This window comes from Lasiosphaeria miniovina (assembly GCF_030549165.1).
Source record: "Lasiosphaeria miniovina strain SMH2392-1A chromosome Unknown B0T26scaffold_6, whole genome shotgun sequence".
NCBI classification, from domain to species: domain Eukaryota; kingdom Fungi; phylum Ascomycota; class Sordariomycetes; order Sordariales; family Lasiosphaeriaceae; genus Lasiosphaeria; species Lasiosphaeria miniovina.
Window position 1 is genome coordinate 3,329,968 of NW_026848225.1, and position 25,313 is coordinate 3,355,280.

The 25,313-nt window shown below is 55.7% G+C and overlaps 9 protein-coding genes across 9 annotated transcripts; 5 read left to right on the plus strand and 4 right to left on the minus strand.

Moving 5' to 3' along the window:
* Positions 1-385: 385 nt before the first annotated feature.
* On the minus strand, positions 386-3,290 carry B0T26DRAFT_723640 (kinase-like domain-containing protein). Its single transcript, XM_060442634.1, has 2 exons — positions 3,017-3,290; positions 386-2,938 (listed from the first exon to the last, which is right to left on the minus strand). Exons 1-2 carry the CDS (start codon positions 3,157-3,159, stop codon positions 706-708), a joined length of 2,376 nt encoding a protein of 791 aa, XP_060293269.1. The 5' UTR covers positions 3,160-3,290; the 3' UTR covers positions 386-705.
* Positions 3,245-3,520, plus strand: B0T26DRAFT_723643 (uncharacterized protein; the record flags this gene model as incomplete). The annotated part of the gene is made up of 1 exon (XM_060442635.1): positions 3,245-3,520. The coding sequence occupies one exon, from the start codon at positions 3,245-3,247 to the stop codon at positions 3,518-3,520; it is 276 nt and encodes a 91-aa protein (XP_060293270.1).
* A 2,827-nt stretch (positions 3,521-6,347) lies between these two features.
* On the plus strand, positions 6,348-8,563 carry B0T26DRAFT_652555 (uncharacterized protein; the record flags this gene model as incomplete). Its single annotated transcript, XM_060438380.1, has 3 exons — positions 6,348-6,593; positions 6,763-8,395; positions 8,457-8,563. The coding sequence occupies 3 exons, from the start codon at positions 6,348-6,350 to the stop codon at positions 8,561-8,563; spliced, it is 1,986 nt and encodes a 661-aa protein (XP_060293271.1).
* A 537-nt stretch (positions 8,564-9,100) lies between these two features.
* On the minus strand, positions 9,101-10,467 carry B0T26DRAFT_723651 (uncharacterized protein). Its single transcript, XM_060442636.1, has 2 exons — positions 10,299-10,467; positions 9,101-10,225 (listed from the first exon to the last, which is right to left on the minus strand). Exons 1-2 carry the CDS (start codon positions 10,345-10,347, stop codon positions 9,117-9,119), a joined length of 1,158 nt encoding a protein of 385 aa, XP_060293272.1. The 5' UTR covers positions 10,348-10,467; the 3' UTR covers positions 9,101-9,116.
* A 56-nt stretch (positions 10,468-10,523) lies between these two features.
* B0T26DRAFT_861166 (ubiquitin-conjugating enzyme E2 variant 1) lies at positions 10,524-11,677 on the minus strand. Its single transcript, XM_060447743.1, has 4 exons — positions 11,432-11,677; positions 11,269-11,348; positions 10,953-11,200; positions 10,524-10,894 (listed from the first exon to the last, which is right to left on the minus strand). The coding sequence occupies exons 1-4, from the start codon at positions 11,505-11,507 to the stop codon at positions 10,828-10,830; spliced, it is 471 nt and encodes a 156-aa protein (XP_060293273.1). The 5' UTR covers positions 11,508-11,677; the 3' UTR covers positions 10,524-10,827.
* A 210-nt stretch (positions 11,678-11,887) lies between these two features.
* B0T26DRAFT_429607 (uncharacterized protein) lies at positions 11,888-18,062 on the plus strand. The gene is made up of 7 exons (XM_060434955.1): positions 11,888-12,085; positions 12,312-12,378; positions 12,547-12,927; positions 12,984-13,075; positions 13,133-15,637; positions 15,686-15,899; positions 15,951-18,062. The coding sequence occupies exons 1-7, from the start codon at positions 12,008-12,010 to the stop codon at positions 17,867-17,869; spliced, it is 5,256 nt and encodes a 1,751-aa protein (XP_060293274.1). The 5' UTR covers positions 11,888-12,007; the 3' UTR covers positions 17,870-18,062.
* A 192-nt stretch (positions 18,063-18,254) lies between these two features.
* On the minus strand, positions 18,255-19,602 carry B0T26DRAFT_743243 (SPFH domain/Band 7 family protein; the record flags this gene model as incomplete). The annotated part of the gene is made up of 3 exons (XM_060444227.1): positions 18,255-18,987; positions 19,070-19,338; positions 19,477-19,602. 3 exons carry the CDS (start codon positions 19,600-19,602, stop codon positions 18,255-18,257), a joined length of 1,128 nt encoding a protein of 375 aa, XP_060293275.1.
* Positions 19,603-20,299: 697 nt separating this feature from the next.
* Positions 20,300-21,723, plus strand: B0T26DRAFT_679312 (uncharacterized protein; the record flags this gene model as incomplete). The annotated part of the gene is made up of 3 exons (XM_060440343.1): positions 20,300-20,712; positions 20,774-21,185; positions 21,478-21,723. The coding sequence occupies 3 exons, from the start codon at positions 20,300-20,302 to the stop codon at positions 21,721-21,723; spliced, it is 1,071 nt and encodes a 356-aa protein (XP_060293276.1).
* An 801-nt stretch (positions 21,724-22,524) lies between these two features.
* Positions 22,525-25,246, plus strand: B0T26DRAFT_429748 (uncharacterized protein). Its single transcript, XM_060434958.1, has 2 exons — positions 22,525-23,643; positions 23,715-25,246. The coding sequence occupies exons 1-2, from the start codon at positions 22,620-22,622 to the stop codon at positions 25,022-25,024; spliced, it is 2,334 nt and encodes a 777-aa protein (XP_060293277.1). The 5' UTR covers positions 22,525-22,619; the 3' UTR covers positions 25,025-25,246.
* The last annotated feature ends 67 nt before the right edge of the window (positions 25,247-25,313 follow it).

Here is a 25,313-nt window from a genome sequence, read left to right on the forward strand (position 1 = left end):
GCATGTAAGGTGGCGACGCTGATACTATTTTCTCCTCCAGCCTCTGCAGGACCTTGCCGTGTTGCTGCCGAAGCCACCCAATTTGTTAATAAAAATGAATAAGTACGCGCGTGAAGCAATCCGGCTGTTTTCCCCCCGCCGCCTCAAATATAAACTAAGCAAAACTGCACTCTTCTTCTGTTGGCGCCGCGCCGCGTCTGCTGGTGTGTAGCAACACAAAAAGTCAAAGGGGCATGGCTCCTCCCGGGTCGCTTCGTCAAACCAAGAGACCCAGCGGGACCTATCAGGAAGCGGCTCGCCAGGTGGATATCATGAACATGAAGACAAATCACGGACGGAAAACCTCAAATTTGACGACCCTGCCTGTTTATATCCGGCTGCCTCTCAAGTTGGGCGGAATGCTAAACCTTGTTGTGTTATGTTAGGCAATTGCTGACTTGGAGGTCTCTTTTTGCTTTTAATTTTGTCTTCCCTCGGCTATTTCGACAAATCGCTGATATAAATCAGCGGTGATTACGGACATCTTAAACAAGAATGCAGCGCGTCTAGTGGTTACGTATACGGAGCAACCGTGCACATCCAATCACGCACGCCCATTAAGCGGACGCAAAAGACAGGGTATCCAAACCCCCAAAAAGATTACCAATGCAATCCTCGCTTGCTATATACCGTGACATGGTTCCCTTTTAACTTCTTATATGCTCATCAACCCTTCCTCTGTCTCTTTGCCACGTCGGCCCAGCTTTTGGCTGTAGGCAACGACGGAACTCTGACGCTGCCATCAAGTTCGGCATGGGCAGCGCGGGGGGACGACAGCGCCGACCCGCCAAACATGGGGCTTGAAGTCCCCGGCACAGCTGCCGAGCTGACCACGCTTGCCGTATCCCGGACGCTCTGGCCTTCGGTTGTGACGCTCTCCCTCCGCTCCATGATCCCCAGGCCTATGTCCGGCACCGCATCTCTCTCAGACCTGACCGAAGTGGGGTTGCCATTGGAGTCTATGCCTCTTGTTGCAAAGTCGTTGACAGCCGGGCTACCCAATGCCGGGGTTCCTGCGACACTTGTCTTCGCTGTCGAATCGGCGTATTTCAGGGGCATACTGCTGCGGCGGCTGAAGGTGGAGCTGGCCATGCTATACTGCGTGCTGTCCGTTGATGATGGATCGCGGTTGAGAGTCGGCGTGTTGGATCGAATGGGTGTGGCAGGGTTGACTGCACGAGGCAGGCGAGAGCCAGAGTTCCGAGATCGTAGTGGAAACCCTACTGGATCAGGACTGGGAGTACCATCAGACGCAGGTATTGGACCTGATGTGGTAACCGACGAGCTGACAATAGCGTCTGAAGGTTGGGCGGAAACAGAAGGCAAGTCGCGGGGAATTCCAGCAGTGGCCACCGTCTGGGAGTAGGTGAGACGGGGATTAAACGTGACGGTCGGCGTTCGGATTCTCTGCAGCGGCTGCGGCAGCGGTGAGGGCGACGGCGAAGGTAGTGGTGGGGTGGTTTTGGGTATCAAGTGTGTTGGTGGCTTCGCCCGCATCGTCAGACCAGGGGAAGGGCTGCTCCCAGGAACGGAGCGATCTGACCCTGGCCGCGGGATGCTGGGACGAGGTGGCCTTCTCCCCTGTATCTCCGCAACATGACCCTCCAGCTTCCTGCGTTCAGCGCGCTCTTTATCAAGCTGCTCTTGCAAGGCAGCTATCTTGTCGGCGTGAGCTCGGCGTTCGTTTTGAATGCGAGATTCGTATGTCTCGTCTTTACGTTCAAGAACCTCTAGACGCTTGGCTAGGTCTCCATACTCGACTCGTAGACGATTCCGCTCCTCCACAGCCTGTTTATACCTAGTGCTCATGCGATCCGTTACAAAGCGACTCCTCTTTTTGCAGCAGGGCGAGTGGTAGATCTGATCTATACCGCCCAACTCCACAAGCTCGGTGTCGACTTGGTCAACCACTGGGCGGGCCGAGGGATCCAGCGAGAGCATATTTGACGTCAGGCCGATAATGTGCTTGGGTGCAAACGTTGGGGCGTTGACGTCCTCCACTTCCTGTGTTGCAAGCGCCATCGGCTCAAGTCTAATGTGGTATTGCCTCAGTTTCTCGGCCCGGCCTCGGGGCGACAGATCTCCAACCACGGTATCAAAGTCGGCCATGGTTGCGCCGTATAGAATTGTTGCAATGTTCAGCAGCACGAGGCCGAGCGAATAGACGTCTGCAGCCCTCATGGACCATTCAGTCTCGATCTGGTATATCTCTGGAGCCCTCCATTTTAATGTTCCTTGTTGTCCCAGCGTCATGGTGTGGTCTCGGTCGTTGACATCTTTTGCGATGCCAAAGTCGGCCAGGTATACACGCCCCGCGTTGAGCAGGATGTTGCTGGGTTTGAGGTCCAGGTGGCGGATGTTTTGCCCATGACAGAATGCGACTGCTCGAGTGATACAACCGGTAATTTGCTGTAGGTACTTGAGGGGACAGTTGCCCTCGCCTGCGCCGGCGTGGGGGAGCGGGCGCCGGTGCTCAACGGCCGACAAATTATCCAATTTAAGTGCTTGCAGTCGGCTAATAATGTCATCACGGTCACCTTGGCCTTCTCTGAGGCAGTCCAGGTCGTTGAAAAGACTGTCGAGGTTGCAAACGGCCACAGGCCACAACAAGATGAAGAGTTCGTGGGGCCGGACGCAATAGGTGCCAACCAGCTTAACGATGTGCTCGTGATCGAGCTTCTCCATGACATTGGCCTCCTCGCGCAGCTTTTGTATTGTCACGCGGCGGTTACGTTGTATGTGTTTCCTGGCCAGGCACACAGTGCGATTATTGTGGAAGAAGTGAACCTTCTCAACGACGCCATAGCTGCCGGAGCCAAGTATCTTGTCGGGGGCTGGCTTGAACCGGAACTGGAGCTTCTTTGCCTCTGTGAAGTCGTTGGCGGGGGTATGCTTGCCTCTGGATGTACCAACCGCCGTCAGCAAACGCAATCCAACGCGCCGGGCCCATTGTCGCAATCGGATGGAAGACACTCACATGCCAGACCAGTGCCCCCTCGTTGCATCCAACTCCCTCAAGACCTGCTTCTCGTATGCCTCCAGCTGCGCCCGAGGTAGACGCTCGACTGCCGAATGGGAAGTTGGCATGACAGTATGCCAGCCATCACCAGAGTCGCCCATGGCGGCCGGATGTGGAGCGCAATGGGGAGGGAGCGCAATGGGGAGGGAGCGCAATGGGGAGGGAGCGCAATGGGGAGGGAGCGCAATGGGGAGGGAGCGCAATGGGGAGGGAGCGCAATGGGGAGGGAGCGCAATGGGGAGGGAGCGCAATGGGGAGGGAGCGCAATGGGGAGGGAGCTTATTGCCGCAAGCCGATTGGGGTTTCCGTTGTCGAAGACGGAGGGCGTCGGGGATAGATCGACGATTGACGGATGGAAGATTTCGGTCGCGGTCTAATCATGGAGCGCACACGCAACGATCAACTGAGGGCGGAATATTGCAAGCCCCATCGATTCCATTGATGCCGCTGAAGGAAAAGTGACGAACAATTAATTGGTAGGTCTAAGAAAGAAGGATTTAGGTTTTTTTCCGTCTCGCCTTTGCATCGTCGCGGTGGGACAAGCACAGCCCCACTGGTTGATGAATTCCCCAGTCGTGCGCGCCGCCAAGACTGCGGTGCGGCTGAGCAGTTGGCCTGAGCTTCTTGACAGCGGGGGAGGCGGGAGGCAGGGTCCCGAAAACGGGCGGGGGCTTGCTCGGCTCATGTTCGGGATCAAAGTGCATAGGCTGCTGAACAAACGGATTTGTAAGGCAATCCGTAGGGCTGGAGCAACGTTTTTGGGCTATAGAGGAAATTGTACGGGGTAAACGTATTACCAAGTACGTACAAATATCCTATCACGTACCGCATGCAATGCACCCGTGTATGTACAGCACATGGATAACGGGCAGGTGGCGCACACTTGGGGGTTGGGTGACTCTCCGGAAAGGACAGCTCTGCAGGAAAGATCGCGGGGGGCTTTTTGAATTGCCCGGGGTGAAAACTTTAAAATGTGTGCGCAATTGATGTCTATTCTCGGTAGCCACGCCGAGGACGGGATTCGTGTAATGTTCTACATGGAGGATGGGAGGCTACCGATTTGCATGGTCTATGGTGCCCTAGGAAATAATTAATATGCCGGGTGCTCAGAGATTTTGTGTAAGCTATTAGAAACTAATTTTTGCGTCGTGGCAGAATGGAACATCTCCGTGCGGAATAGTTGAACGTGGTAACTATTACACCATTCAAGCAACAATCCATTTGACCATGGAGGCAAACCAACTCGGTATGGAAACAGGATCTTTATGGCTTGCAAAGGTATTTCTCGTATTGCCGCCGACGACGGGTCTAGGTTACCTTTAATACCTAGAACTAGCTCGAGAAATGTCATCTTTCGGCTATTGGCGCTGATGAAGGCCCCTAAGGACGGCATGGGAGCAGGGGCAAGTGTGAGGTGGCTGTCCGCGGAAGCATCCAATGGACTGTACCACATGGTACATACAGATACTGTATGTGCCTACGGATACGGAATAATTCGCATTTGGAATGCTTCAGTTGACGAGTGGGCACCGCCCATAGCAGTGTGCTGACTGTTTCTTTGACCGGAGTTTTACTGACTCCCGGCTGCTGTATTGTATCTGTATTGTAGGGTCTGTATTGTGGGGTGACCGAATACCCACCCACCTCGGCCTTAACAAATAATCTTCTTAATGGCACCCACATTGACTAGAAACATGGAAAGAAGCAAGCTGTAAAATTTTTCGCGTATTGCCGCCGGTGAGATTATTTGAGTTTCAGTAATTGGACCTGTCCCGATCTACCACCTGAGAGACGATGCATCGGCGTCGGCATCGGGACCAGCGTCGGTATCAGGCCGAGGAAAGGAGCACCCACTGTCGAGAAAGAGTCGAGATCAGTAATCGGAAAATCGGCCGACTCCACAGTGGCTGCAGCAGTGCATGGCCCTAGGCCCAGGACCACCTTGCAGGCTCTGTCAAGGGGCGGGAACCTGCACCAGGGAAGAACTAGGTGAGCCTAATAAGCTTCCAGCAAGCAGCAACGCCAACGGATACCTAACGTAGTAGCCGTTGAGCTTTTTGCCAGGCTGCAATTGATGGGGGATTTGGATGGTGGAAGTGAAGTGGATGCCCGCTGATGTTGACAATTGCTGCCCGTAGCACTGCCCTCCCATCCACTTGCACTGCGGCACACCCACACCTAGCCAGCCTGTCGCGGGACGACGGCGACTAAAACGAAAGCTAGCATGCACTAAGTCCCTAGAGTAGATAAGTTCTAAAGTTCCGCATCGGCGGGCCCTTCTAAGGCTTCAACAGCATTGCAGATGATGCTTGTCTGCTTGAGACGGGATCTAAACATGGGATTGATGGCTGCTGAATAATTCCCTCGCAGATTCGCTTGTCAATCGGTCCCCGAGAGCTAGCCAGACCAGTGAGAGGGTATTTGGAAGAGGCCGTCATGGACAAAGGCCCTAGCATCGCTGCCTACCCCAACCAGCATCTAGCACCCAACACACACTTACTACCTAATTAGCACGCACCCAGGGCAGCAGACCACAGGCGACAGGCAGGCAGGCGCTGGAACGGTGGCAGTTCTCCCAGCTCGTCAGCCTGTGCCAGTTTCGGCCACTCGGCGTCTACTCCCATAACAACTTAGCTTGACAACATCTGGGCCATTTTGCGCGACATCCCGTCAGACCGCAGATTGTCCGCCCCGGCGCCCGCACCTGTCCCGCCCGATGCACGGTCGTCTGGCCTTGTTGGCTGACTAGCTTCCCTTCTATGGTCCGTCCCTATGACATGATAATACAAGGAACCCCATTGCCTCATTATATAGTGCCCGACACCTAGCTCTCCTGGGCTCCGTCCAAGCGTCGACCAGAAAAAAGGACTTGGCAAAAAAAAACACAACACGACTCGATAAGACACGACACTCCTGCTCCCATCCCAGCTGGGGCCGCCCACGAAGCCAACATCACTCCAGCTCTGCACTGCATATTAATACCTCGGGCCCAGTATTAGTACCCTAGGTATCTTTGCTAGCCCAAGTCGGCAGACTGGCTACAGCCGTGCCCCCGCGCCACCATCGCATCTACCGCTGTACTACCTGGCACTTCTTTAGGTTGTTACTATAGCTGCTAAGAACTGTGCTACTACATGCACTCCTGTCCATTGCAGGCCCCGTCTCGCCGTGATCCGCTCCTAGGGGGCCCAGCGCCGCATCCAAGACCAAGACCCCTTTCTCATAGCGCCGGCCAGGCCTCTAGCGCAATTAAGGGATGACAGACGGGCTGGCTCGAGAAACCGGCGCAATGCGCTTCCCCCAGGGCGACCTCGCCATCCTCGGCGCCGAAACCTACGAAGGCGCCCTCCCATTTCGAACGCCGGCTCAGTCGGCTCAGTCGGCTCGCGCCAAGAAACCGCAGCCTGCTTCTCGTAACTCGGACGACGGCGCAAAAAAGCGCACAAAAGCCCCGTCGTCTGAAGGCGAAGATGATGAGAAGAAAAGGGCCAGGGGGCGTCCGCGTTTAGACGTGAAAGATGAGACGGCTGCTGATGTGAGTTGCCTCGTGCAGAACATTACCTGACATCTCATTTTTACATGAGAGAGATGGGTTGTTTCTGCCTTGCCGTGAACCCTCAATTTGAACCCCCTCAAGGCCCTCATGGTTACTCACCAGTTTCTATGGTGCTTGTAACTCTGAGGATTTGGCTAACACGTCCTAGCGCCGGCGGACGCAAATACGCCTTGCACAACGTGCCTATCGGAATCGGAAAGAAAACGCCATTCAGTCGCTGGAGAAAAAAGTCCAGGACCTCAAGGACGCGAATGAAGAGATGAGCAATGCTTTTATGAAGCTTCACGACTTCGCCGTGAACAACGGCTTACTCGACCGGGAACCCGAGCTTGGCCGCCATCTTCGTGCAACCACCCAGACATTTCTCAACCTTGCCCGCAGCGCAAGCGACGAGGGCGAAAGAGACGATGATCCAAATAGCCGCGGCTCCGCCGGTAACAACTCCGTGGGGAGCCGTACTAAATCCAGCTCACCCGAGCAGATAGAGCGGGCCGTCGTCACACAAGCAGAGAGCGGAACCCCGAAGGTGCCGATGTTTGGGGGTTACACCATCTCTAGGGATGTTTTTAACCCCTCTGAGCTGCTAGCCGATATTTCGAACTCCATCTTCAGCCACAACCCAAACGTCTCCAGTTCGATGGACTACGAGATCGTCACACAACCGACGCTAGCAAACGCCAGCTTCCCCATCGGAACTGTCCCAGACTATGGCATCAGTTTCGGCACCTTCTCCAACGCCCCCGCGTTCCCTATGATCCCGTCACCGGGGACATATTCTTCACAGGAAGACACTTTTGGTCGGAGGCTACATAGGTTCGCAACCGAGCGCGCTCTAAGGTTACTGTCGATGCCTAACCCACCTCAAGCCCGCATTCATCGCGTCTTTGGCTTCTGCCTGCTGGTGGAAACACGGGAACAGATTCGCAAGCGCCTGAGCCGGGTCCTCGCGCGCACGGCGCAGGAAAACCTTTCAAACTGGCAGTATCCCTTTCATAACCTCGGCGGCGCTGGCACCCATTTCGACCAGCCGAACGGCGGCATGACCCCCTCTTCTGCAGCAGCAGCATCATCGGCACACCACCGAGAGCAGGACCACCAACAAGAGCAGCAGCAGCAGAGATTGCGCATCGGCAGCCAAGGTACTATCGACAGCCACCGGCCCCGGAACAACAACGGCTTCTCGATAGGGCCATTCACACCTGAGGTCACCGAAGTGCGCGACAACGTGCTCGACGACGACATGCACATGGCGGCGCCGGGGTTCCGTGGCGAGTGGCTCGACTGTGACGAGGTCGAGCTGTACCTGAACCAGCGCGGAGTCACGATCCCGCCCGGCGCAGACTACATCACGGCCGACGTCGACCCGAGCCTGTTCGACGACAACAAGAGCAACATGAGCAATGTTCCCGAAGCAACCCCTTCATCGGCAAACATGGCCCACCACACCAACTCCACCGCGGCCTCATCCTCCCTATCCTCTCCCTCCCCTCTCGGGCCGTTATCAGGGCCGCGCCCTTCTCCACCGCCGCAGCACCAGCAACAACCGACAGGGGGCGATTCCTCATCAGCGCAGGGGCCATGGGACAGCCTAAGCACCACCCGGCTAATCGACCCGCTCTTTGCGAATGTGCTTTCGCAGGCCGGCGCGAGCGGACCGTTTAACGGTGTCGGCGGCAACAGCGGCGGCGACAGTAGCAACAGCAGCACGGCGGGCGGCGGCAGCGGCGGCAGAAGCAGGCCACCTGAGACAATTGGCCTAGATATCAACCTGCTAATCCATGGTAAGTCTGACTCTGGAACTTTCTGTTTCTTACTATTTGCTGACCTGCCATTTCTCCGCAGCTCTGACCGACCGCGCGGCCTGCCTCGGCCGCACCCCCGGAGTCCGCCGCATCGACATCAACTCGGCTTTCTGGAACGCCGCTACCCGACTCAGCCACGGCTTATAATATCTTTTCCACCTCCACCTCCATGCCCAATTTCTTTTATTTTTATCATAAACAGAAAATCTTCCCTTGTCATGAGACAACGATCACATATGGTAAACATTTCCCACTCGTCACGTTTCGTTAGTCAGTTATCCGCGCGGCTTTAACGAGCGCTGCTCTGCGATGGGATGACGGTGTTTTTCCTCGAGTATTCTCTGGGCTACCTTACATATGCATGTATATCTTACCTGCCCGCTAACGGGACGGGGCGTGGAAAGTGGTGTCTTTATTTGCTTATTTGCTCTCTAATGCGCTTTGTCAGTGGTCTCGTAATGTCCCTGTGTTTGGGTTTTGGTATTGTTTTTTTTGGGGGGGGACTCTAAATCATGATCAGGATCTTGGGTAGCGGCGCGGCAAGGCGTGGTTGCTTTTTTGTCTCTTGGCGCTAATAAGGGCGGTGGCGGTCAGTTGGAAAATAGACGTCTGGAGCTTGTACACGTGCTTTTTGTTACGCATTCGCCCTTATATCCCTTATATATACAAGAATTTATGTTTAATACAGTAATCTACACGGTTATGGCATCCTTGCGTCGGCCCGGTTGCGGCGGTCCTGCTTTTTGGTGCCTGCTGCACATGCGGCGTTTGTTTTGGGCTTAATTGGTTCCTGAGACGCAGCCAATATCTTGTGGATGGCTCGCATCTCTTCGTCATGCGCGGGATCAACTTCTTTGGGCGACTTTGTCCGCTTCCGAGTCAGCGTCCTCACCGGCCGCCCGTAGATGCTTAACTTGCGCGTGTCCGCCGGAGCTTCGTCAGCTTCAGTGGCCTCTTTCTTTGCCCGCCGCGCAGCCTCCTTCCGCTCCTTGGCCTCGGCCTCGGCAAGCGCCTTCTCCTCGCAAATTATCTTCCACAGAGCCCTGCCACGCGCCATTTTGTCCTTCTGTATCTCATTCATCCTGTCGTGTATGGCATTCACCTCGTTGTGCAGCACACGCGCGTACGTCGCCGAGTTGTCGACGAACTCGCTGCTCGCCCTGCCATGGTCGCGCAGCATCTGCCTGACAGAGTACTCCCAGCGGTCCTCGTCCTGCACGTCGGGGATGATGGTCTGCAGGAGCTCTGAGCGGCGCACCATGGCGCCGCGCACGCTGAACGACTTCTGCGTCAGCACGCGCGACAGCACGCTGGGCTGCGGCTTCGTGAGGCGCAGGAACGGGAACCCCACCGACTCGTCCATGGTCGGCACGCGGCGGATCCCGCCCTTGATCTCGGACAGCGGCCGCGGCCGTACGGTGCTGACGTAGACGGGATCCGAGCGGCCGTCCGAGCCGCGCACGCGCGTCAGGAGCGGGATCGTGCCGGGGATGGGCGCGCTGGTCTTGGTCCGGCGCGTCCGGTTGAGCAGCGGCAGCACCCGCGCTTGGTTCGCGCGGAGAAAGGCCAGCACCTGGGCGTGCTCGGGGCCGGCGGAGGGGTTCTGGGCGCGCGTGAGGAGGTCGAGGTAGCGGTAGCCGTTTCTCAGCGCCGAGATGACCAGCCGCGGGCTAGTCTCTTTTTGGTTGCGCCGGAAGCCACTGCGGACGAGCCATTTGATGGGGTTGACGGGACTAATGCCGGTTGCGACGTCGTCGGGCAGAGGCACGCGAGGAACCTGGCGGAGGAGGGCTCTATAGAGGGCGAAGCCTTGCAATCAATCGAGCTTGGTTAGCGACGGTTTGGGGCATTGTACCTGCTTGCTAGATTGAAATAGCCCTACATGCTAGACGGTGCCGCGAGTCGCGGGCGGGAACTAGGAACAACGGCATTCATCTGCTGCTGGGTCGGGAATGTCAACTCCCGAAAGTTGGTGCCTGGTTACGGTACGGTAGGGGTTTTCTTGCTCACTAAAACCTTGGCGTGCGCCCTAAAGTCCTGCGCAATGGACACTCGGAGTGCGCGCGCTGGGATCCACGAGATCACGTGCACACTTTAAACACGCTGATTGACAGGCCGAGGGAGCACTTCAATTACCACGACTTTCGTTCAGGTACATGTTAATGTGCTAGAAGAACATTCGTGAATCATCCTCAAGTTATGTGGCTTGAACTCTGCAATGAAGCATTTCCTTCCGTTAATTCATTCCTCAAGCATAGCCTAGACGGCTACAACTCTCGACCACGGCCATCTAAGGAATTCCCAAAACCGGGAGCATTAGCCGCATTATCCTCGTCCTACACCGGGTTATTCCACCGAAAGTCGCGATAAGGTAGTACCGCGGCTTCTTGATCGCATGACGCGCCCCGTAATCAGTCATACATGGGGTACTTAGAACCCTCGGGAGGTTGGGGCAGCTTCTTGTTCTCCTCCATGTATCTGTTGCAGCCTATTAGTGCCATCCTCCAAGTAAACATGTTGTAGCTGCCTTGCTCACCTTCTTATCGAAATCAACGCCGTCTCCAGGCTCAGCAGGTCCTCCTTCGACCGGGGATTCGTAGAAAGCTCGGCAGAAATCTTGGTCCAATCGCGCAGGATCGCGACAGCATTCGGGTCGACCTCGCCATCTACTGTGCTCACGCCAGGAAGATTAATCTGGCTGACGAAATGGATCGTAGGTGGCTCCTGGGGGTAGTTATCGCCACACTCCATCTTGAGCTCGTAGATGCGGTTCTCATGGTTGCCCTGCCCAAATAATTACCGATTAGCTTGCGTCGGCGCAACGGGAGGGGAGGGGATCGGGGGCACAGTACATGAGGGGGGCCCCAAATCGTTCCTCGCCAGTGGGTCATGAAGATATCCTCGGGATCCTCGAGACCGTATGAGCAGGCACCTGTTTGGCGAATTGACGGGTCAGTATGGGTACGGGTTTCGCGGCGAGCGACTCTCTTGGGGCCGAGAAAAGGGAGGACCAACCTGCACCCATGCCTTTCTCGCCCTTCTCCAGCTCGGCGAGCAGCTTGAAGTTCCGGGGAACCTGAGCGACCGCCATATTGACTGCGCCGTATGTGTAGGTCGCTTATGCGGGAAAAAAAAAGCGAAAGGTGAGAAAATAGATGGAGCGATGTAGGGGTCAGCCACTCGATTTGTTGGGCTCAGAGGTGCTGCCGATACCGACACTGGACCAGAGAGCTGGGCTGGCTGGATGGATGTGTCAGGCGGGGCAGGCATAGTGGAGGGCCTAGCAAACACGGGGAGGCTGCAACAAGCGTGGATGGTGGGGGGTGGGGTGGAAGAGAGGCGGTGAGCGATTCTGCCCGCCTTAGTCATCTGGATGGGGGCGCCTTGGACACGGAACCCGGAGGTGGATGCCTGTCAGCTGGCAGCGCTGGAGTTGGACGCTGTTGGCTTCTGTTCCGATGCAGCCCACCGCTTCCCGCGATTCTTTTGACGACGCGCTTCTGCACCACCTAGCCCCTGTATCAGCAATCCAGACTAACGGACCAGAGCTGCAATGTGTATATCGCAGACCTGACCTCTCGAAATGCGAACATGACAGCCCAATTGCTGGCGTCGGAGCTTGCCAACCTCATACAAGAGAGCAAACGAAAGCACAACGATTTGCGCCAGGTACGTACGCAACATTCAATACCTACCTTACCGTAACTTCCATGGGTGACGTGGATGGGGTCGAGCGTGGCGTGCAGACAATTTTGGAACTGCCAGAACTAAACTCACGGCCAATATCCGACATCACTCTCACTTCCACACCTTTCACACTGTCCCAGGGCTTAAGATTGTCGAGATGCCCTCTTCGGCTTGACAATTCCAGATGGGAGCTGACACCGCGCTATAGGCTGCCGAGAAGTCTCTCGAGGAGCTCAAGAGCCTGAGGGCGCCATCCGAAGCCCAGATTTCTGCTGGTGTGTCCTCTCCTTGAGCCGGCCCCACAGCTCCGCTGCTCCTCCTCCGTGCTGCCTGAGGTGCTACTGCTGCTGCTGTTGATGCTGCTCCCTACGTGCCTCGGGCATGGCCGTTGTCTCTCAGTGGACAGCCAGTCTCTAGACATCTGTAGGCTTACACAGTGCCAGAACTTGCCAAACACGTTCACTTCGTGAACCCCTTTATCATCGCCTGTGGCACCAAAAACGCCAAATTTACCGGTATTGCCATTGTCTGCCTTCAGCGGCTTATCGTGTCTCGGGCCCTTCCTCGGTCAAGACTCAGCCAGGTTCTCGAAGCGCTGCAGCAAGCCACCTCAGCCGGGCTCGATGTTCAGCTCAAGATTCTCCAGGCACTGCCGTCGTTGCTCTCGAATTACGCGACCGACGTAAAGGGCGAGCTCTTGGTTACTGCCCTCAACATCTGCTTCATCTTACAGTCGAGCAAGAATGCCATCGTCAACAACACCTCGGCTGCCACCCTGCAGCAGCTCGTCGTGTCCGTCTTTGACAAGGTTGTTGCAGAGGACAGTAAGTAATTCATTATTTCAGCTGACTGCTCCGATTTCGTCCTGACACATCAATAGAATCTGGCATCGACTTTCCTCCCATCGGAGAAGCTCCTGTTCAGGATGGAACGACGGTCCCCCTGAGGGCCTCGGCCATGGATGCCTATAGGGTACATTTACGCTTCTTGATCGTTGCCTTTTCCGCTCCGTACATGCTGACTTGTTAGGTGTTCAACGACATATGTCTCCTGACAGAGAATCAGCGGCCCGAATACCTCAGGGTGTCTGGCTTGCCTCAGACGTTTGGTCTCGAGCTGATAGAGTCCGTTTTGACCAATCACGCTGCCATATTCTCTGCCCACCCTGAGCAGGCCGACATTCTGCGTACTAGAGTGATGCCTTTTATAATTGGTGCTCTTCGTGGCCGGCCAAACTTTGCAACCAGCGTACGCCTCGTGCGTATTCTATACACACTGCTTCGACGTCACCTGTCTATCCTGCCCTTGGAGAGCGGTGCAGCACTTGACATCCTCACCCAGCTTTTGGACCAAGACACCGCCTTGTGGAAGCGGTCACTTTGCATGGAAGTGTTTAGGGGGATTTTTGCAGAACATGCTCTTCTGCGGCGCATATTCATGCTTTTTGACGCCCAAGAAGGCCAAAAGAAGGTTCTTCAAAATCTCACGGCAACATTCGTTCGTGTCAGCACCGAGAAGCCTGCCGTGATTGGGCTAGGCCACCAATCAACCATACCCGTGGCAAATCCATACGGGGGCATTGGATCGTCAGCGGACCAGGCAATGCTGGAAGCCAGCGGCGTCACCGGGATCATCTCGGGCTCGGTCGGCTCCGATGGGCACAACACCGGAATCAGTACACAGTGGAGCACCATGCGTGTTCCTTGCATTGACCAGTTGGACAAAACAGATCCTCCAAACATCCCCGAGTCCTATGTTTACAGTCTCACCCTGGCCTGCATCACATCTCTCTCTGAAGGTCTGGCCAAGTTCATCCTTCCTTTGACGGTTCCTAATGAAGGACGACGAAAACGCAGTGCGAAGCAAGAAGCCGGCCGCGACTCGCCTGCTCCTTCAAACGATGAACGAACTGATCCTCCCACCGACAAACCTCCACTAGAACGGGAGAGATCTGCCTCATTTAAGCGGAATCCTGTTTTGGTCAATCCATTAATGCTCGAAAGCCACCCGCTACATGCAGAGATCAAAGTTTGCGCAGCCTTCATCGAAGAATGCTGGCCTGCCATTCTCGCGACATGTTCAACATTTCTTTACGCTGCCATGGACTCAGAGTATTATCATGGCCTTGTGCGAGCATTTCAAAAGTTTGCTCATGTTGCTGGTTTGCTGCAACTAGCTACGCCGCGCGATGCTTTCCTTACTACTCTGGGGAAGGCGGCCGTGCCCCCGAATGTTTTCACTGCATGCCTGAATGCTGGTATGCCAAGGACTCCAACCGCACAATCTGAGGTGACCAACAGCATATTCAGCAATGCTCGAGGCCTCCTTAGCGTGGACAGTTTGGTCAGCCAACCATCTCAGTCGGCCGAGAAGCAGAGACAGCATTCCGTAGATGTTAGCCTCGCGGCTCTCAACACCCGGAACCTATTGTGCCTGAGAGCACTCCTGAATTTGGGCATTGCCCTCGGCCCGACCCTTTCGTCGTCGTGGAGCATCGTTTTAGAAACTCTTCAGCAAGCCGACTTTGTCTTGTTCTCTTCCGGCAAAGCCGCTGGCCGAACGCCCATTGCTGGAAAGGGGCCAGATCAGCAAGCTGAGCAGGAAGCCAGTATTCTTCTATCAAACTTCAACACTGAGATCAAGGCCGTTGAGACGGCTGCTTCCAGATTGTTCGAGAGCACTGTTGACTTTCCGAATACAGCTTTTGCTGAAGTCGTGAACGCAGTCTGCAATTTGCTAAAGAAGCGGACCGAACCCGTATCGGAGCCCAACAGCAGACCCCAGTCACCACCCTCTGCAGGCCTGCTTAGAACACCGACAGTTCCTCATAAAAGAGTGCTGAGCACGTCGGCGGCACTCACCGGGCCAAATCAAGAAGATCAATTTGCGTTAGCAAAGCTTGGTGACCTTGCTTCTATTAACATGGAGCGGTTGCTCTCTTATCCACCATCCACTTCCGGATGGGCTCCTTTAACGTCTGAACTGATCAATACGCTGAGTTCTGCCCTGAGTACTGCGCCCGTGAGGATACGCGCAGTCGAGACACTTGTTCGCATCCTGCTGGAAGCGGCGAGCACGGTCGCGTCTCAGCCGTCTAATTCTCGAGCCCAAATCCAAACTCGTCTACTCGAGGCTTTCCGTGACTCACTTGTGCCACTGCAAATGCCCGATCGCGAGGTGTCTGTCAACGCCCACGCGACCGATGTAGATATTCACAAGGTCGTCCTCGAGGGCCTCAGGAGCCTCCTAGAGAATTGCGGCGAGACCCTTGTCTGTGGTTGGGAGATGACGTTCGAGATAATCGACACCATCTTTATCAACAGAACCTTCAGCCAGGAGACAAGCAAAGATGGCCCTGCTCAGCGAGCCTTGCTCATGACGCGATCCGTTCGGCTGATACGGCCGTCTTTTGCCTCTCTGCAGCTTATTTGTTCCGACTTCCTCCCTTCTTTGCCAAATTCCTGCTTCCTCAACCTCGTCGATACTCTGTACAAATTTTGCACACAAGACGACGACCTCAACATCGCATTAACTGTAAGTGGGGACATATTTACTGGAGTATGGCAACGCTGACTTTAGTAGACTGTTACATTCTTCTGGGCAATTTCGGACTTCCTCTCAGGAAAGAGGAAGTCCATGTCAATTACGGAAGAAATGATGCGGGACTCTGGGGACGAAGCACTGATGAAACTGGCGGCAGAGCCTTCTCATCAGGGCTCTGGTGCGGCTTTGTGGATGCTTCTATTGCTCAGGCTAACATCGGTTTCGACTGACCAGAGATTGGAATTGAGAAACAGTGAGCAGTGTCACATGAGATTCTGTATGAGGCTTTGCTAACCACCCATAGGTGCCATCCAAACCCTCATGCGGATCATCTCGGCTTATGGCGACAGCCTTAGCCCCGAAGCTTGGTCCATCTGCATGAGGTCGGTCGTCTTTAAGCTGTTGTCATCCATAGAAGATGAGTTGAAGGCCGTCAAAGAGTCCACAAAAAAGGACAAAGAACCGAGCGACTGGAACGAAACAGCCATTGTGGTTATCTACGGAGTTTCTGGGCTTTTTGCTTCGTATCTCCATGTGCTGACGACTCATCGCGGTTTCGGCGACATATGGAGAGACCTCCTCGGCCATTTTAGAACGCTGCTGGACGTCCAGGTACTCGACATCAACGCCGCCACGTATACCGCTGTTCGAGATATACTTCGTAGATGCGCAGAGAGTGACAAGCCAAACGTTGGCAAGGCTAGCATCGATCTCGCTTGGGATCTGTGGTCTCGGGGAGTTCCGGTTCCGAAAGACGGAAAAGACGACAAGTCTACCGACAACCAGAAATGTCTTTTGGTCTGGGTCGAAACACTATTGGAGCTTTATGGGCTGATCCAAAAAGATTTCAGTGTTGAGCGGGTGCGCCGCATGCTGACCCTCCTGCGTGACGCGATGCAGCATGCAACGCCTGGCGCATATGCTAGCGACATTGAGTACGTCACACCACTACAAGGACGAATTCTCGAAGTATTTCGCATGGTCCGAACGGATTTGCAAGGGGTACCTTCTGCAATGGTTACTCAGGTCGCCGAGTTTGTTTCCTTGGCCTTTGCCCAGGAAACATCAGCAAAGGCAGCATCCGAGAAGCGCACATACGTGGCCATGTCGAAGGAAAGCATGTCAATCCTCCAATCATTGATCATCTTGAATGCCGCCGAAGCGGACATTTATGAGACGGGCGCCTTTGCTACAGCTCTGGCAGCTCTTGCGAAACCCGTTATCCTCAAATACCAGTTCAAGGTAGTCACCAAGTCGGCCCAACCGTGGAGGGAAGCAACAAAGTCAGCCTTGGCCGTCTTGGAGGCAACCCTTCCGCACATTCGCGTACTGGACTTGCCCCGAACCACGGTCCAGACAATCTGGCAGATCGTCGCATCTCTCAGCAATGGCATCATAAGCGCGGATTGCAATGCCGCGCCTATCGGGGTAAACATCATGGACGATCAAGACTACGATGTTACTTCTTTCCGCAAGCTGCGACAACTGATCATTCCATCGCTCGGGGCTGAAGTGATTCCTGAAAAAACAAGAAAGGCTTACGCCGAGGGTCTTTTCCGCACATCTGTCATCCACGCTCCGGTTCCGGCCGAGGCGTCAATCATATATGGAGGCGATGGCGGTGATGTGGTGGGACTCGGCGCGCTCTACAAACCGAGGCATGGCCGAACCATTGACCCGCCGGCTACACAGCGGAGCCTTATGAGTGAGCTGTGTCTTGATGAGCTATTTTCTCTCGTTGAGATACACGATGAAGCGACATCTGCTCCGGCCATCTTGGTCCAGCCACCGACGCCGCGAGTGAAGCGACACGAGATGACACTTCCGTCTGGGGAGAATGGTGAGGGCGCCAGCGGAGAGGAGGATGCTACGCACGAGCTGCATGTCCGTCTTGCCCGCACGGCTGCCCCTTACTTGATTCTGCGGTGTGCACTCTCGCTCCGAGCGTACGTGGCTGACCAGCCCCTGAGAGGGCGCATGCCCCAGCCACTGTCGCAGCGCAAGGAAGTGACGCGCATCCTGAGATGCCTGGTAGAGTTGCGCTCGGAGCCGGATGCGATCCCCGACACGCCCAACGTAGACAGCGAGACGCGGAAACATCTTTTGCGCCTATATCCCCTCCTTATCAGTGGTGTCCAGGTGGCGGGGCGGTCGGGGGACGAGAAAGTGCTGGGACTCATTAGAGAGGCGCTGGATGTTGTTGGTGGGGAGCTAGGCGTCTAGATTCCATCCGAGTTAAACTGGTGCACGAGGTAGATCGAAAAGGCATACAATTTTGGCGACTGTTTTAATATCTTGTTTTTGCCATGTTGGCGCATATCGTTTAGGCAATACACGCACGGATGACGGCGTGGAGAGGAAGCTGTAGGGCTCAAATAAATACATTGTGGAGTGGTTCAACGACCCCCGTCGCTGACGCCATGCTTTTTGGTCTCACCCAGTGCTTTCCTGTCCCCGAATAACGCAGGACGAGTCATAGTAATGTTACAAAGCCTTCCTTATGGCAACATGCGCGAGCGGCTTGCCTCCTATGCAAACACATCTGTCCTCGACACTGCTAGATACCTAGCTCGCTATAGCCCCGTGCCAAGTCCCCGACAAGGTAAGCTCAGTTCTTGCCCGTGCCAGACCCAGACGCTGGCGGCGAAGGGATGCTAGGTTCTTGCGGGACGTTGGCTTGCTGGTCAAGCAGCTGCTTGGCTACCGTCTTGGCCTGGGCGTCGCCGACCTTGCCGTAGACGCTCATGGCGGTGGCAATCATGCTGCCAATGTCGCCGACATTGCCGGGCACGACGATAGCGGTGCCCTCCTTGGCCAGGCGGCCAAAGGCCTCGACGTACTTTTCAGCCACCGACAGGCTGACGGCCGACTGGGCGGAGCCGGCGCCCTGGGCAATGGAGCGGGCAACCGAGTCGATGCCGGCGGCCGTGGCGTTGGCGCGCAGCAGGATGGCCTCGGCCTCACCAGCCGCGTGGTTGATGCGCTCGGCGCGCTCGGCCTCCGACGCCAGGATGGCCGACTGCTTGCGGCCCTCGGCGATGTTGATGGCGCTCTGGCGCTGGCCCTCCGACTCGAGGATCTCGGCCCGCTTCGACCGCTCCGCCGTCACCTGCCGGTGCATGGCGTCCACGACCGGCAGCGGCGCGTGGATGTCGCGGATCTCGTACCGCAGGCACGTCACCCCCCACGCCTGCGCCGCCTCGTTGATCGCCGCCGTGATGTTGGTGTTGAGCGTCGCCCGCTCCTTCAGCACGTGGTCCAGCGACAGCTGCCCGATCTCGCTTCGCATCGTCGTCTGCGCCAGCTGGCTGATGGCGTACTCGGCATCTTCGACTCCGTAGCTGTTAACGAAGAGAGTCACGTTAGCATCGCGCATGAGACTACTAGTCCAATAGAGGGTTGATTGATTTGGGTAGGGCCCACCTGGCCTTGTAGGCGTCAAAGACGCGCGTGTACAGCACGCCGTCGAGCTCGAGGGTGACGTTGTCGGCCGTGATGGCGCTCTGGCTCGGGATCTCGATGGCGGACTCCTTGAGCGACTTGACGTAGGCGATGCGGTCGATGAAGGGGATCAAGACCGCCAGGCCCGGCTGCAGGATGCGGTGGAACTTGCCCATGCGCTCCACCAGCCACGCCGTCTGCTGCGGCACGAACCGGATGATGGTGTTGACCGGCAGCCGCTCCGTGTCGTCCTTTTGGAAGTATGTTGGCGGCGCCCCGAACCCCCCCGCCCCACCGCCGCGACCTCCGTCGCCTGGTGCGGTCAGCCGCGCGCTGGTCTGGAAGCTGCGGCTGGTCTGGATGCTGTGATCTCGCCATCTCGCTATCACGGCTGTGGAGAGTATTGGTGATTGGGATGATGTCGAGATGGGCGTGCGGGAGAACAGGGAGCTTGCTTGCCGCATGGCGGGCGCGAGGGGCACCGCGGCGGCCCTCTGCGCAATTGCGAGAGCCATTGTTTATCGTCTGGTTGACCGTCTCGGTCTTGTTCCCGTCTGTAGAATTTCGATTGCTGCTGCTGCGATGGAGTGGTGGCGGAATAAAGTGTGCTCGGTAATCTGTGTTCGCGGCTTGCGATGTTCGGCCGGGCTTTGAAGCTCTGCAGAGCTCAAGAGGCAGAATCAGCGATACGTCAGTGCTGGCTGTTCTCTGCCATTGGCCCCGTCACCGGTTGTGTGGGGCATTTCGAGATGGCCGGGCAGGAGCTACTTCGGAATATCCTAATGCTTGACCCTGGTCCTTCTGTTTGGGACTTGGGTTGTGGGTCTTTCAGGGTTCAGCCAGCGTACCACTCAGGCCCACAAGGTACTGTACCAGAATGGATACCCTTTCCTCATTCCATCCGTGAAGGTGACTGATATATAAAGTTTGGTCGGAATTTTCGACGAGCACCTCGCCAAAGCACCATCGGTAAATGTCGCATTTATGCTTACCGCGGGTATAATCAAGCAGGTCATGTGGCAGCGTGGCTTGGCCAGGACCCCGAGTTGCGACATGCCTGGGGCTGAAAGCGAGGCTTGAGCCACCGCGATGGAGGGGTCGTCGACATCTCTGGAGGCCGTCCACTGACGAGACTCCAAACAAATGCCGTCTGCACTGTCGCCCACAACGTCGAGACGAGACTGCAACCGCCCGCGCTGAACGGACGATAAGATGGATGGCTTTTCCATCGCTGCCACCTGCTTTTCACTCGCTGGTGGGATTGCGAAAGCGTCGGTAGTCCTTGTCGATTTCGCACGAGACGTCCGCGATGCCGCCCAGGACCTTGATGACGTTCTCGCGGAGCTCCGCGCTCTTGCCTCTGTCCTCAACCCCCTCGCGCAAAGCCTCACCCGAACAACCCTGTCGTCGATCCCCGAGCAGCTCGTGCTACAGGTCGAAAGCACACTCGGTGGCTGTACCGCCGTGGTTGAGCAAATCGACGAGAATGTGCACAAGTACAGGAGGAACAACATCTTTACCAGAGTAGAATGGGTAATGTTTGGGCAGGGCGACATGCGGAAGCTGCGGGACAGCCTTGAGGCATACAAGATGGCGTTGAGCCTCGGAATCCACGCCATATCTTTGTAAGCCGCTGGGTGTGGAGCTCGCGCAACAGTGATGCAAACATGTGCTGACGAGTCCCAGGACCACGACCCAGGCTGTGAAGGAAGATACATTAGCAATTCGCGAGTGTGCCCAGGCCATCAAGGTGAACACGGATGACATCCTCGCCCGCGTCAACAGTATCCGCCACAGTCGCCTGCCCCACACGCACCAGAGGGTGGAGGAGTGGATTGATGACATGAACGTTCTCAGTTTATACGCCGAAACGTCCTATCAAGGAACAGTTGCGGACCTAGCCGACATCCCATCTATTACCGAGAGCTTACCAAGGCTCCCAGAAGAAATAACTCCACCGGCCTCCCCGGAGACTAGGCTTGGCATAATAGAAGCCGTTGCGGTACCAAGAGACGCCGAAAATGTGGATCCCCTTTCTCGGCAAACTAGCTGGACCACCCAAGAGACAAATCAGCCAGCTTTGTCCATGCATGCCAAAGTCAGTTCACCACAGGGCCAGGTTTACACCAGTCCACCACTAGGCCACAAGCCACCGTCTTTACCAAAACCAGTATCAGAAAGGCGAAGCGAGTTGTCCGCTCGGGAAAGGCCGCTAGTGTTAATAGAAAGGGGTGGGCAGAGTATTCAGGTCCTCGATGAAAGCATCGGGCGCAAGCAACTAGACAGGGCAGCCTTGGACAAGATTTATTCGCAACCTCGCGCTTCACACCGCGCCTGGGCTCAGGAGAAAAGGCCTTCTTTACCTGATGCTGTGCCGAAAGCTGGATTAGATTCTTCAGTCAAAGGCGGCCAGCTTCCGAGTAATCACCGGCACTTTGCTGATGTATGGGACCCAGATGATCATGATGGACCCCCGCACGATAGCCAACTCTCTGAGGCTGACAAAGAACATCTGCCCGGTACACAGCGCGTCGCAAGAAGAGTCGTGGACTTTTTCAGAAGACGAGGAAAGGCCAGGGCGGGGCTGGGCCAGGGGCCGCCTGAACAAGTCGAGCAGCACTGATAATTCAGATTAAAGTGCGTCTTGATAATCCCTGTCCGAGGTCATCCTCTCCATGTCTGTGATCTAGACTCTGCCTCGAGACAGGCTGTTTAGTCTCTCGATGCAACCAAGCTCGGAGTAAGCTGCGACAAGTCAATATTTCATGCTCTGCATCAGAGGGTTTGTAATTTGACACATTCAACCAGAAGCAAAGTTACACCCGTCCCGTGGAACGGCCTTGTTTCAGCGGAAGGGTAACGACACGGGTTTTGTCGTACACTTTGATAACCAGTTCCGTCAAACGAATATGGCTGGACAAAGTGACTAAACAACTTTGGCAACCTACCAGCTAATGTATCGCTAGTCACTATTGTGCCACCGTGGGTCTCGCGCGACTTTTTCAAGGCGAGCTAATACTTATTTGGGGGAGAGAATTGCCGGGGGTTTTCTTGCTGTTGCCTGGCTAGGTGGCTTTTTGGCTCCACCCCTACCGCTCCCAACGATTCCTTATTTCACCAGGGCGATGATGGTGGGGAGCTTATTGGGCTTGGATTGGACAGCGAATCCAACCTGTGCCGCTATGTCGTTTCGGGATTTTCAGCTGAGGGCGCTTGCAGGGTGCATATTTATACCAGAGTCTAGCCGTGGAATTTTCCGATTCTTGGTCCCCCGCACCTCTCAGATCCCGAAATCGAGTCTGCTGCTGTTCGAGTTGACCAGGCGACAATCACCAACCTGAGACACTTCTCAAACGATGAATTCTACGCCTCAGGGGTCTCAACCCGGGCAGGGCCACAGAAGAGACAGTGTATCGTCTCTGAGCGACCTTGAACCAGATGTCGTGGCCGATGCTAGCGTTACTGAAGGCTCCCAGTCTGGCCGTCCAGCTCGGGCCCCCAGCCAAGAATTACGCCATCATGGCTCGAGCGAATGTACGAAAAAGCAGTGACCACGATATGGCAATCGCCAGTGCAGCTGATCTCAATTTTAGTCTCCCTAGGCCCCTTTGTTCCCATCAGGGAGGAGGAGGCTGCAAGGACCGCTCGGCTTCCACCGCTTAATTTCAGGCCGCTGGCATTGAAAAACGAGTATCTCATTTTTCTCATGACCTGGTTTTTTCTTTGCTTTTCTGGCGTCGCTGTTCTCGTCATCTTCGGCAGAGTCCAGCCCCCCTGGTTCCAATTCCGGTCAGATTCCAGCTATCAGCTGTGGTTCTATGCTCCGGGCATCATCGGCTTCCTGACTACGGTCCTATGGCGAGGAACCATTCAGTCTTACAATCGCATCATACCGTACGTCCGCATGGCCAACTTGCCGATCTCCTATGAGGATCAAGGCGGCTTAGGCGGCGAGGAGGCATACCGGGGCTTTACGACTGAGCAACTCAATGCAATCCCCGGTGGCACTGTCAACATTGGCGTTGTCGTGCAGCTTTGGAAAAGAGGCGACTATATGAGCGTTGCTGTCAACCTCACCCCCTTTTGCACCCTCTTACTGACTCCCCTAAAGTCGAGTCTGTTCCAGCTTATCCAGGACGACTCGGGGTGGAATATTCGAGTCTCGGTGGGGTTCGGAGTCGTCGCCATGGCCATTTACGCCTGGCTTTTGCTGGTAACGCTCAGCATCGCCATCCATCTGCGCAAGAAGCGAACGGGCTTGAAGTGGAATCCGGCCACCCTCGCCGCCCAGTTGGCGCTGATCCAGGGCTCCGACATATTTGGCAGTTTTACCGAAATTGACACTACCAAGTGGCGATTCCTCAACGACGCCATACAGAGCTGGTCTCAAGGGCCCACCAAGAAGTGTTTATGTCTCGGGTATTGGAAACAGAAACAAGCTAATGGGCAGGATCTGATAATACATGGGGTACGGTTTCTTCCTAGAAGCGAAGACTCCCATTCAAAGGAATCCAAGACGCGCAGCAATACCAGTCAACCGGGCCAACCCCTATCTAGTGAGTTCGCATTCGGGGTTTCATAATTGGGCAGCATACTTGTTTCTTCATGACACTGACAAGCGGGACAGTACAACGTGATCAACCAAGACATCCGGAGGTCGACCGGATATGGAATCCGGTCCTTCGGGACCTCTATATGGGAATAGCCACGATACTGGGCGTCGCATTTCTGGTCGCTGGTAGCGTCGCGTGGGGCAGAGGCTTTATCCACGAGACAGCTCGCGTCGAATTCGTAAAAAGAGACGTGCCAGCAGCTGAGAGCGAGAAGATGAATCACCTCGTTCAGCTCGGCCGGGGGATAGTCTTCTCATTGCTCCCATCGTTGATTTTCGGCTTCTTCAACAACAACTTTGTCGCCGTCGACGTCTACCTCAGGACCATGACGCCAATTCACAACATGGCCATGCCGCTTCCAGAACCTGACCAGGAGCGCCTGTACCCTGACAAAAGGGGCATCAAGGGCGCAGCTGCCCGCGACAGCGTGCTTCTCGACTACGTCTCCCTCGACCTTATCAGCTGCATCGCCCAGGCGTTCGACCGGGGCCACTACAAGATCATTCTTGGCACGATCCTTGCAACGTTGTGCAACTCAGTCTACCTAGTTGCGGGGCGGCTGTTTTACTACACCGAGGTCGAAGAGTTTGCGTTTACGGTTCACGTCAACCCTAGCAACCTCTACGCAGCCGTCGCCATCATGATCTTCTACTGCATCGCCATCTGGGTGCTGCGGCCAACCGGTCCCGTCCGCACCTGCCGCCCCGTGTACACGCTCATGGACCTCACGTCGCTCGTGCACGCCAGCGACATTGTCCGCCACCCCCCCGAGTTCTGGCTGCAGGCCGCATCCGATACCGAGGCCCACATGGTTGCCCAGGCCACCCTCGCCAACCGCGTCTACCGCTTCGGCATCTATGAAGGCACCGATACGCGGGAGCACGTGGGAATTGCCGTTGCGGAGACGCCGGATTCGTGGAGAATCTCGCGTGCCGCCGAGACAAGAGTGGATGCAGACGATACAGTGATCCCGAAACTCAACCGCTCCATTGGGTTGATGAAGGAGGCCCTGTATTTCGGCGTCATCCCGTCACCATTCTCACCTTCCGACAATGCAGAGAACGAACAACCCCAGCACCAGCTTGGGACAGGGACCTGTGTCGAGAGGGTCCGCTCGGTTCGGTACCGCAGCTGGAGACGAAGGGTCAGGAGGTCGAGTTCTCACCGCGCAGCGGATAACGACGATGCCGAGTCGGGCCGCGGCAGTCCTGGACAGAACGGTAGTGTTCGCAGTGGGCGTGATGTCGCGCCTGTTGTCGCAGCACCAACACCAGAACCGGTTCCGCAGCCGGCGCCTGCTCAGGGTGGCGACGGAGAGCATTGAGTTTGATGTCGATGTGATCAAATTGATTTATTGTGTTAGTTATTCAGTACCTAGGTACCTTATTGTTCCAGAGAATGTCTGTTCTAGCCACTCAAGAAATACTAATTCTATAAATTGGACTCTAACTACTTGACAAGGGTTGAAGGGGGTGAGTGAGCGAGATTCGGGATTGGACGATGACTCGGACGGCTGCTACCTCGTTTCAGGAAGTTCACTAGGTAATTAAGGGGTTGGGGTGGGGCTTCTGGCAGATGGTCTCAAATATCTGGTACGCATTTTTACCAGAGCC